The sequence below is a fragment of the Plodia interpunctella genome, chromosome 17, assembly GCF_027563975.2.
Source record: "Plodia interpunctella isolate USDA-ARS_2022_Savannah chromosome 17, ilPloInte3.2, whole genome shotgun sequence".
NCBI lineage: Eukaryota > Metazoa > Arthropoda > Insecta > Lepidoptera > Pyralidae > Plodia > Plodia interpunctella.
In genome coordinates, this window is record NC_071310.1 from 7,107,277 (window position 1) to 7,118,251 (window position 10,975).

The window sequence follows — 10,975 nt, forward strand, 5'->3', positions numbered from 1 at the left end:
AAAATCGAAGATTTGGAACACCTGGACAAGAGTCATAATGGTCCAGCTAAACTATAGGAAATATAGATTTAAGTTGTATGAGCATCTTCTGTATAGGTATCGTTACGCTTTGTCTGTACAGTTCTGTTAAACTTCTCTAATAATTTTGACTCATTACCAAAAATTGCTCGGGCCACGCGAACGAAGTCGCGGGCATCAGCTAGTTGAAAATAAGAGGTGAGAGATAAATTTATCAATTGACTTTCACTAAGTAAAAAAATATCAACCAACAAACATAAGTCGTATTTGAGTAAATATGACCACGCAGACTGTATCTTTGTAGATAAGGACAGCTGTGATGAACCGAAAGCATTGAAATGAGCCAGTCCTCCACTGGTGCGAAGCCAGTTCGTTTGTGTTCGCTAGCAGAAACAAATAAAACCAATATAATGGTAAATATTCCTAAGTATTATTTGCAATAGCTGCTATGTTAAAGATTAATGCCTAAGTGTAAGTACAATAGTTAGTTTTAAAGAATGCCGAGGGTAAGTCAGTAATCCACTGAATTAAGCTAAAAACTTATCTACTTTGATAATTAGTTATTAAAAGTTTTTTTTTAATTTATCTAGCAGTCTATATTCAAACATTGAGCAATATTCAAACATGTTCAAAGATTAGTATGTAGTTGTAGTTATGTTGAATATATAGCTTTCAGGTATGTATAGGTAGAAAGTTACAAACTTTTTTCAAATAGAAATAAAATTTTGCTGTAATTTGAGATTTCTTGGTTTCATTATCAAACCAAGAAATTTCTCAAATTACAGCAAAATTGTACTTTTATTCGGTTGACAATTGCAGCGGAATAGACAAATTTATTCACCGCACTTTCAAAATAGGTATACATAACCACGCTTCGAAGAAGATTTGCATGCATTTTAGTCCAGAAATTTCGTTGTAAGCATCTGTCTGAACCAATATTATATTTCGGTGTCTGTAAATTTGCTTGTAGCTGGCTGAAACTTATACGCTGGATGTTATCAAATTTTAGTTACCAAGGTTCTGTAACGAAATTATGTTTACCAAATCCTCAATCAACATTTTATCTCCCAGGTGTCATTCACAGTTCAGGGGTTAGTGCCCCCTGTGTTCACAGCCTTCAACGACGACCACTCCGTCAACTACAACATTATCCCATCTTATGCCAAGTTCTTGGCTGATGCTGGTATTAAAGCAGTTTTGGGTAAGTCTCCTGTTATTGCTATCGGATCATTCGCAAAGATTTCTGCCAATCGAGATACAGATCTGTTCACCTCATATACCTCTTACTTCCCAAATCTTACATGTCATATAAAAAAGTGGTATAAGTGTTGACTACGGCCGAGATAGACAAATTTGATGTAAAAACGTAGAACGCAATTTTTACCTATCCCAGCTAAATTCTAAATTGGATAAGATATGGTAGCAGCAGTAACGGCTCACTATTTTCCCAATTACTTCCCAAAAAGTCGGGCGCAAACGCAACTTATTTATGGAACTTTTTGGGTAAAAATAGTTAATTTAAAAAAAATTGGGTAATATATAATAAAAGTAAGTTAATGCTACCTATGAGAGGAAGATTAATTAGTTTTAAAGTGTGATAACATAAATCGTGTATTGGAAATACTACATATCTCCTTCTTTAATAAAAGTAAGTTAATGCTACCTATGAGAGGAAAATTAATTAATTTTAAAGTGTGATAACATAAATCGTGTATTGGAAATACTACATATCTCCTTCTTTAGTTGGAGGCACAACGGGAGAACACATGTCCCTGCCAATTGAGGACAGGAAGAAGCTGATCTCCGAGTGGGTGAGGGTCGGGAAATCTTTGGGCATCCACATCATGGTTCAAGTTGGTGGGACCGCCTTCCCATACGTCATTGAGTTGGTAAGTAAAAATCTTATAATCTTTCTTTGATAGTTCAACAAGGTGCAGAAGGGAAAGCCAGTATGTTATATATATATGTATTGTGTTCATAGTGTCGGAGACTCATGCCCAAGATCTGCTTTCCTACTTTTTCTCCCTCACTCTGCATGGCTTTTGACATCTTTAGTTGTCAAGCCATTGGCCCTCGTCCTTTACGACATCAAGCTAGCACTTTTTGGGTTTAACCCTGCCTAATTGCCTGGCGAAAACGGCATGGCCAGACAATTATTGGGCCAATTTTCGGCCCTATTTGTTCTTTTACTAACTAAGGTTAAATGGTCTGTGCTACCTACATAATAATTTCATTCATATCTACTCTTTCTTTGCACAAGTTGTTTCTTTTTATTAATTTGAACATAATTTTTCCAATCTTAATGAAATCATTACACCAATTTATCTTGTGATAAATTTGTTTACTATCCTGTTATCTTAACATACAATCCTTCATTGAACGAAGTTGGAAATAAGATATAGTAATTATCATCAAGATACACAATATGGGGATTTGCAAACTATCGTGGGGGTTTTAATTATATATAGTGAGTTTCCAATAGACCCAGTGCTGGATATGGACCGCCGTAGATTTCCACACTCGAAACTCTGGTATTATTATATATTAAGACTGAATGTACATGTATTACCAAAGATAAAAAATATTCCTGTTATCTTATCATTGCGTATTATATAACTACCGACTTATTTATTAATGTAATTCATTTGTTTGTTATTATTTAGCTTATCAGAGAGCTGTGCTTTATTTGTGAAAAATGTAATGAAATATTTGTACGCGAAGACTGCAATAGTTAAGAACACTCTCGATTGTTTTTCAAATAACTGATGCTCTGGACAAGCATACAGATAGACGTTCAACTTTAAACTCCACCTATTCTGCAGTCGGGGTTTAAAAATGTGCAGTAATAAATGAACAATTCTGACATTCTCAAATGTTCTGCCTAAATATCTTAGGTGGTGTTAGTAAAAAGTTACTTATTCAGCTCACAGATTTTGTCTAAATAGTTGGAAAATTTGATGTCTAATTAAATTCCAAATTCACGATTCCAGGCGAAATACTGCGAGAAGGTTGGCGTTGATTCCCTTCTCACGTTGCCTGAACTGTACTTCAAGCCAGCCAAGGTGGATGACTTGGTATTCTACATAGAACAGATCGCCAAAGCGGCACCCAAGTTGCCTGTTCTGTATTACCATATTCCCAGCATGAGCAAGGTGGAATGTAAGTTTAAGCAATGACTTCTGGGTTACTGCTGATCGTACGATACTAAGTTGTTATAGTGAAAAAATATTGTTACGTTGAAATCGATATTATCAGTAATTCACATGAATTTGTTTGCGATTCTTTTAATTCCTTATTTTATACTTACGAGGTAGATATATGACTACTATAATCGATTATATTCAGCTTGTTTGCTACAACCAACAATAGGCTGTAGCCTGCCCAGCAGACATTTTATTGTGAAAACGTGGTATTTAAGAGGTAAATTATTTATAGGAAATTTAGATACGTAAATAAAATATTTCATTGTAAGTATTGATACGAATAACTATAGGTACGACTGTAATCACAGCTGGGACCTCTTAAGCACTTAGGAGTTAGAGATAAGAAATGCATTTAGATGCATATTTTTTTGCGGCTGCGATGAATAATATAGCGCCAGTTCTTTGTCTCGCTCTGGAAGTCGGCAGTAGACTTAGTTTTTGACTTCAATAGGTGATCTAGATAATATCATAGTTGACACAAAGATTTTTAATTTGATTTAGTGGACATGCCAGCGTTTGTCGCAGCAGCTTCGGCTCGCGTTCCCAACTTCAAGGGCATAAAGTTTACCCACAACGACCTCAGTGTTGGCGCTCAAGTTTTGAGGACCCTTAAAGATGGCCAGGAGGTGTTCCTTGGTGCTGATACTGTAAGTATAAACTTGTGGTTCCCACCTTCTGTGGATGGCGTACGACTAAGTGGCATGTATAAACCTGGTAGAATTCGAGCTGGCGGCCAATCGTGAGCCGTGTCTCAACTTCACGAGTATGTGGAAGAATATTCCTTTTGAAGTGTCCTGTACCTTAGTCTTCTAGGCGTGAGTCTCATCCGTTTAACGCCAAGATTATATTCTTAAAATTAACTATAATATTCGTTTTATTTTGTTTTATCATTGGAAGGTCAAACGCCATTCTTAGGTTATAGGTAGATACAAAAATGGAAACATTCGACCGCTTAAAGGCACTCATATATTTTTTGTTATTGTTGATCTATGTAATTTTTTCGGTCACTATGTCGGGTTCGGTTTGGTGTAATTTAGTTTTGTGTATGATATCTTTTTCATATAGCTGCTAGCGCCCGCGGCGTTGCTCGGCATCCGTTCCAGCATCGGGACCACCTTCAACCTGTTCCCTCGACTGGCCGTTGAGATTCTCCAGGCTGTGCAGAGTAAAGATGGAGAGAAGGCGCGGGCGCTGCAGGAGAAGCTGTGCAAGGCGGTGGAGGCTCATGTTGTTGAAGGTTTGTGGGAAACAAGAATGAAACAAGACCGTGTTAAGGTCCTATGTAGTCGCACACTAGGGCAATCTGATGATTGCGCTTGTGTTGTGTTAGTGCTGGTGTTCGCTAAGAAATACTAATAATTTTCTTAGCGAAAAATAAAGAATGATCTGTGATGTGTGTGTTTAAGTGTAATATTATTGATATATTGTTGTTAATTTATTAGTGAACTATTTTAGCATTTTTTATATATATTTATTTTTTATATTATATTATAATCCATTCGAAACTATTTTAAATTAAATCGTATTGACTGCTTTGTATTTTTCTAAGTATAATGAGATTAAATTAATTTAGATATTTTTTCCATTTTTTCGCGCAATGTTTTTATTTGTTAAATTTAACGATTTGTACTCGATGCCCACGACACAGACCTAGCCTAGTGCGGGATCGTTTGTTATTTTATATGCATGTAATTCTTTTCGAGAAATAAATAATTCTTATTCTTAATTCTTATCTTGACAAATTGATACACTAGATAAAGAATTTTTTTAGAAAGTGTGTTACCTTTATAGTATAGATATTGGTGACTTAATTGTGTAATGCTTTAAAACTGAAAAAATATAAAATACTTTATAGGACTCCCTTCTCCACCGAATGCCAAAACATTATGATTGAGCATAATCTGTAATTTTATTTCCATAGGTGAATGGGTGCCAATCATGAAAGCGGGAATGGAGATTGTCACTGGCTTCAAGATGGGACCTCCAGCGTACCCCCAAAGACCCATCTCTGCTGAAGCAAGACAAAGAATCCAAACCAAACTCAGGGCTTTGGGTCTCGCCAAGTAGATTTAAGAAAAAACACATATAATAACTATAAGTATATTTTGTAAAATTTTGATGGAACAAGCGTCGCTTTTCGAGTAAACAAATAAACCGACCTATTTTTACTGTCTACGATGTAGTTAACATTATATATCCAGGTAAATCAGTCTTTAGCTCAGTAACTATAAAGCCTAATGACATTTCCTTCCAATTACTCCGAATCAACCACGTTAAAGCCTGAATTTCTCAAATGCTCTGAAAGTCTGAATCTCTTGGAGTTATCGAGAGATAATTGCGGCAGCCTTGGGGGACCAACCTTGATTCCTGTTAGAAGTTCCATTGCGGCTTTCATTGAGGGGACAAAGTCTCCTGAAGAAAGAAAATGAGCATTAATGATAACGTTATTGCTTGTCGGAAGGTCACTAGAAGACGTGGCAAGCCTCTTAAAAATGAGGCAGTCTTATTAAATCAAACATCGTTGCGTACCGCAAGAAAAGATCTAGAATTAAAATCCACAAAAAGACAATGAAAAAAGCGCTGAGAAGCTTCAATCCTTTCCTTACCCTGAGCAGCTATTCCAGCCACCAGATTGTTCAGTTCTTCTTGCAGCGACCTAGCTCGTTCTACATCCCCCGCCTTTGTGGCTTCCACAACGTTTCGTACGAGACCAGGGAACATGTTGGTTACCGTTGCTATGCTGCAATCGTGGCCGAGAATTGCTGATGGAGCGAGCAACTGGAAAGTAAGCAAATGGATATTGTGGATCACTGTTTCCAAAGAACTATACAGACCATCCAGGAATTTCCTGGGCCCCTAGTAAGGGGAACAGTTATTAATTGGGGGTCATCTTAGTGTAGACATTGTTTACTTCGTTAAATATATCGTAGGAACTCAGCGTAGGAATGACAACGATACGCCAAGAAGAAAAGGGGGAACTAGTCTTTAAGTTTATTCATTAAAAACACAAATCTTTTCTCTATAATATTAGTATGGATATGTTATCAGAAACAAAACTCTTACATGGTTTGCGATGAATATGGTCTGATTGGATGTGAGCTGATGTGATACTTGCACTGCCACTCCTAGGTCAGCCTTCATCCCTATGAATGTGGGTATCCTTGATGACGCTAGTGCGAAGAACTCTGGCATATTTACTGAAAGACCACAACTCATTCAAAACCGGCAATTAAAAAAGAAATTGAGGAGGACTTGCTCACAAAGGCTTAAAATAAAATGTTTTTGCCATTTGGCTTCGGAATTCGGAACTCAACAAATAAGTACCTAGATAGTTATTAATGCAAAAGTTAAAGTATAATATTTATAATATATTGTAGAGCGCGACAGTGGCAAAACTTTTTAAAATGTAAAGTTGGTTTTAACTTTTTTTTAATTATTCGTTTTAAAAATTAGTTATAAATGGTGAAAATTTAGCTAAAATTATTCTCAAAATGATTTTAGTTCAAATGGTTCAACCTGGTCAAATCCTATTTATGTTTTTTCTTGAATGATTGTGGTATCATAATCTAAGTAATCTAATCATAAGTAATCTAACGATGTTTAAATAGGTAAGTTAATAGTGTTTACAACGAATTAACGTTAAATAATCCTCAGCTTATATGTCTTGCATAATTAAATCTGCTTCGTTCCGAAATGTCAGTAGTTTGTAGCTATTTGAGAAATCCTTATTCTTACATATTATAAAACAAAGTCCTTTGCTGCATTTGTCTGTTCGCGATAAACTTAAAAAGTACTGTGTGAGTACTGTGTGGTTCCTGAGGAAGGTTTAAATGTAATAAATTATTATGTTTTTACCCAAGCGAAGCCGGCCGCTAGTTAATATATAAAATTTGATTTGAAAAATGACTGTGAAGGTCTGATTTATGAATAAATGATTTGATTTGATATTACAAAACAATTTCCAGTTCAGCAATTAAAACAGTAAATCCTTCAAATGTGTTACCATCAACACCAGACATCATCGGAAAGTGGTAATATAGGAGCGGCAGTGATGGCGCGGCCTTGGCCACCAGGTCGAGGTAATCCACCAGGCGGCTGCAGCACTTCGGTTTGAAGTACAGCTCCGGCAGGGTCATGATCGCGTCTGTTCCTACCTCCTCGGAGTATGCCGCCTGAAATGTTGCATCCTTGTCACTTTCTCTCCTCTAATTGTACTCTCTAGTGAATGAATTGGAAAAGTATCTAAAAATGTCGAGGTTAAATAACCATTCAGACCATATCCAAATGGATTTGACGTATGAGCGTCCAAAGAGCTAGTCAAGACCCAGGAAACTAACCATTTCAAGAACTTCAGGCAGCGGCACGCCGCCGACCTGTGCGATGATCTTGATTCCAAGAGGTTTGGCCTCTTCCACCCAGCACTCCAGCATCACTTTCCTCTCGTCCAGGCTGAGGGAGACAGCTTCACCGGTAGTTCCTCCAACTGTCGTTAATATTATAGTTGGTATGTCATATGAAAGTACTAAAGTAATAGGTACACTAAAATAACCCTAAACTCCGACGCTCTGTGGCTCAGGAAAAAACTGGGAAAACGCTCATGTCGGCTATTCATTATCGACAAACAGTTTGCCGAATTTGGCAGTTTCAAAGTCCATTGCTGGCTTTCCTTGCGAGAATAAAAAGCTACATACTACGCAATGTACAGCATCGACATTTTGTTCGAGTTCGCCAATAGTGTGTAGCCAGTATCGGATGAGAGAGAGAAAACACCGTAAAAATCAAGCTTATTAAAAACTAGTCATTCCAGTTGAATTATAAATTATTCAATAGTTCTCAATAGTTTATTCATTAGCAGATTGTCTTTGTTATTTAAATAACTATAGCAATTAAGTATTAACATTAATCAATGGACTTGTTTTTTTTCGAAATATCATAACATCGTAATTATGATCTAAATTTAATAAACTTTAAGTAAATATTTCATCAAATCATTCCGGCAATTTTAGAGTTTATCGCGTTCAGACTCGACACTTTGGGACTTCTTTTTGTAAGGGTTGTATGGGTATCACGATAAGCCTTACCAAGTACACCCTGGACTCCATGACTCCTCAAATAGCGGGCATATTCAGAAACCACGTCAGTGTTGATGCGTCCTCTCTCATCGATGGGCGTGAACACTGGTGCGAAGATGCCTTTGAGGTCCTGAGAAATAAGGAGGTAGTTAAACAGGTGTTGAGTGATCGCTTGAAATCATATAAAAAGAAAAAAAAATTGTTAGGGAAAGAGCAATCGATAGAAATGTCTCAAAATTGAATGCTAGTAGAGAGTTTATTTAAATAACTATACTTGCCAAGGGCTTCGCCCGAGGTCTATAAACCTACGGCAATAATTCGTTTAAATTACAGTGAAAACTGCATAAAAATCCGCGAAAGCTTAGAACCAGCACATATCATATTAAAAATATTTTATACAAATATCTCATTACAAATTAAATTATTGATGTATTATTTATTATGTATTAAAATGATTATTGTGTGATACAAGTAAAAAATATAAAAACCAGCTGCGCCTTGGGGCTTTGCTGTGGGAATTTCGGGATAATAAGTACCTATGTGTTATTTCAAGTTATATTCTATAATGTACCAAATTTTCGTAACAATCCGTCCATGTGTCCAGTAGATTTTGATTGAAAGAGGAACAAACATATAGATACACATACATCCTCAAAAACATTCGCATTTATAAGCAGTTAGGTAAGTACCATTATTATAAAATTCAGAGCACTTGAACAAACTTATTTCTATCACGGTATAGAAAGGACTGACATCTAATACAATGAGCTGCAACTTTATACTGCCTGTGGTTAGGTTTCCTGATGCATTATGTCACTGTGTATTTAATGGGTACAATAATCAGGTTCCTATGTAAGTAATAGCTTAATCAATAATTCGATTTGTATAGGTTTATTCAGGTTTATACTGAACTAGAGGTTGCCCGGGGCTTCGCTCCCGTGGGAATTTTGAGATAAAACATAGCCTATAGCAATCTCGGATAACGTACCTTTCTAATGGTGAAAGAATTTTTGAAATCGGTTCGGTAGTTTCGCCTCAAACATACAAACCACAGATACAAACTTACAAAGTCACAAACGCTTTATAATAATAGTACATATCTTTATAATAATAGTAAGGTTACCTACTTATTTACGGGTCTAAGTAAGTAAATCAATTAACTTTTGGTGCCCCGGATGATATTAATGTACTAGCTTTTGCCCGCGGCTTCGCCAGCATTTATTATGTGCGTCCGCTCATATATTATTTTAATCAATATCTTAAATCAATATCTAAGCAACGTATCGCGATGAAACCTATACCAGATTTTAACTTAGATCATGTGCTACATACAACTGTTAACCGCTTCAAATTCCATTCAGTAGATTTTTTGTAATGCGCGAATAAACATACATACAGACAGATGGACTAAAATTTAAAAAAATAAATTAATTGTTCTGGCTTCTTGTGCCATAAAGACCGCACATAATAATATATCTGTATACTATACATATATAATATTATTATAGATACAATATATTCATTTAATATATTATCACAGACATATAAGCAAAACTTAAAGCATGTTGTAAGCATTACGCTTGGTCGAACCCCTCACTCCAGTTTGCGTCACGTAATTTGTGGACTATCCCAAACCATCAACGTCTCGTCCTACCATATCTTTCTCTGCCTTTATCTATTCCCACTTTTCCCACTATTTGGGACCCTCTCTGGTCTGGTCCTAGGGCAAACGTACATACTGTCTAATCCAAATTTAGCTTGGCTGCTCAGCATGAGAATATAAAATAAATAAATAAAAAATCACTTTATTGTCACACTTAGTATTACAATACTTTAACATATATTATTTTAGTTTTAGAGAAAAATTGTGTAATAACAAGTTGACAAAGGAATGTCTCAAAATTTTGTTGGAAATAAAGCTGATTTTCAGACACCCCTAAGATTTTGTGGCGGGAGTTAATGTGTAAGGAGGGCAAAAATAAAACAAAAACATGTGGTGATAAAAACACAATTATTAAGTAACGATGAAAAGGTCAAATAGTGATGGAATAACACATTAATGTACACTCAGTCGTAACCAGCTTAATACTAGAACTATCAGAGTTTATCAGTAGAGGTCATTAATATTATTAGTCGCAAAAAATTGCAACTGCGTTAGTACTTATTTACTTTATATCAGTTTCCGTACAACAAATCAAAAAAAGTTTATCTAACCTATACAAAATTAGCCGTAAAATAAACATCTAACATTATGGAGCCTTGAAATAATTTATTTAACAGGCTTATAATGTAAACTGTCTACGCATAATTCAGTATGACTACAATGATATAGTGAGTACTCTACTGTGACGATAGTCAAAAGAAAAATATGCTTCAGTCACTTACAAGTCGCTCCAATGTGGTGAGCGCATGTCGAAAACGCGCGAAACGGGCAAAATAACTAAAAAAAAAAAAAACAAGAAATGATTTCAAATGAGGTTATTCACAATTTTGAAAATAAAACGTCAAACGGTGACAAGGTCAATGGCCATCAAAATGGTGAAGTTAATACTAAATTAGCGGCTAGGGTTAAGAAAACGAAAAGTTTTATGGAATTAACGGGGAATAGTGCTAATAGTTCAGTGAAAAATGTCAGCGGCAATGAGAGGAGAGTGTATGTGTTGTATACCGGTGGTACCATTG

At 35.9% G+C, this 10,975-nt stretch overlaps 2 protein-coding genes across 2 annotated transcripts; one reads left to right on the forward strand and one right to left on the reverse strand.

Moving 5' to 3' along the window:
* The first annotated feature begins 284 nt into the window (after nucleotides 1–284).
* LOC128676939 (N-acetylneuraminate lyase-like) lies at nucleotides 285–5,396 on the forward strand. Its single transcript, XM_053757410.1, has 7 exons — nucleotides 285–431; nucleotides 1,090–1,219; nucleotides 1,762–1,907; nucleotides 3,009–3,177; nucleotides 3,723–3,868; nucleotides 4,287–4,458; nucleotides 5,143–5,396. The coding sequence occupies exons 1-7, from the start codon at nucleotides 357–359 to the stop codon at nucleotides 5,286–5,288; spliced, it is 984 nt and encodes a 327-aa protein (XP_053613385.1). The 5' UTR covers nucleotides 285–356; the 3' UTR covers nucleotides 5,289–5,396.
* Nucleotides 5,308–9,078, reverse strand: LOC128676938 (N-acetylneuraminate lyase-like). Its single transcript, XM_053757409.1, has 7 exons — nucleotides 8,983–9,078; nucleotides 8,303–8,423; nucleotides 7,559–7,704; nucleotides 7,225–7,393; nucleotides 6,285–6,418; nucleotides 5,828–5,999; nucleotides 5,308–5,633 (listed from the first exon to the last, which is right to left on the reverse strand). The coding sequence occupies exons 1-7, from the start codon at nucleotides 8,983–8,985 to the stop codon at nucleotides 5,476–5,478; spliced, it is 903 nt and encodes a 300-aa protein (XP_053613384.1). The 5' UTR covers nucleotides 8,986–9,078; the 3' UTR covers nucleotides 5,308–5,475.
* Nucleotides 9,079–10,975: the final 1,897 nt, after the last annotated feature.

What these genes read in the sequence shown, in the direction of transcription:
- LOC128676939 (XM_053757410.1), top strand. Translation starts at nt 357, where the DNA reads ATGAGCCAGTCCTCCACTGGTGCGAAGCCAGTTCGTTTGTGTTCGCTA. An exon ending in TGGTATTAAAGCAGTTTTGG is followed by an intron (nt 1,220 to 1,761) that starts GTAAGTCTCCTG and finishes CTCCTTCTTTAG; the next exon opens with TTGGAGGCACAACGGGAGAA. An exon ending in CAGCATGAGCAAGGTGGAAT is followed by an intron (nt 3,178 to 3,722) that starts GTAAGTTTAAGC and finishes AATTTGATTTAG; the next exon opens with TGGACATGCCAGCGTTTGTC.
- LOC128676938 (XM_053757409.1), bottom strand. An exon ending in TGGAGTCCAGGGTGTACTTG is followed by an intron (nt 7,705 to 8,302) that starts GTAAGGCTTATC and finishes TATTAACGACAG; the next exon opens with TTGGAGGAACTACCGGTGAA. An exon ending in CCATATTCATCGCAAACCAT is followed by an intron (nt 6,000 to 6,284) that starts GTAAGAGTTTTG and finishes CTTACTTTCCAG; the next exon opens with TTGCTCGCTCCATCAGCAAT.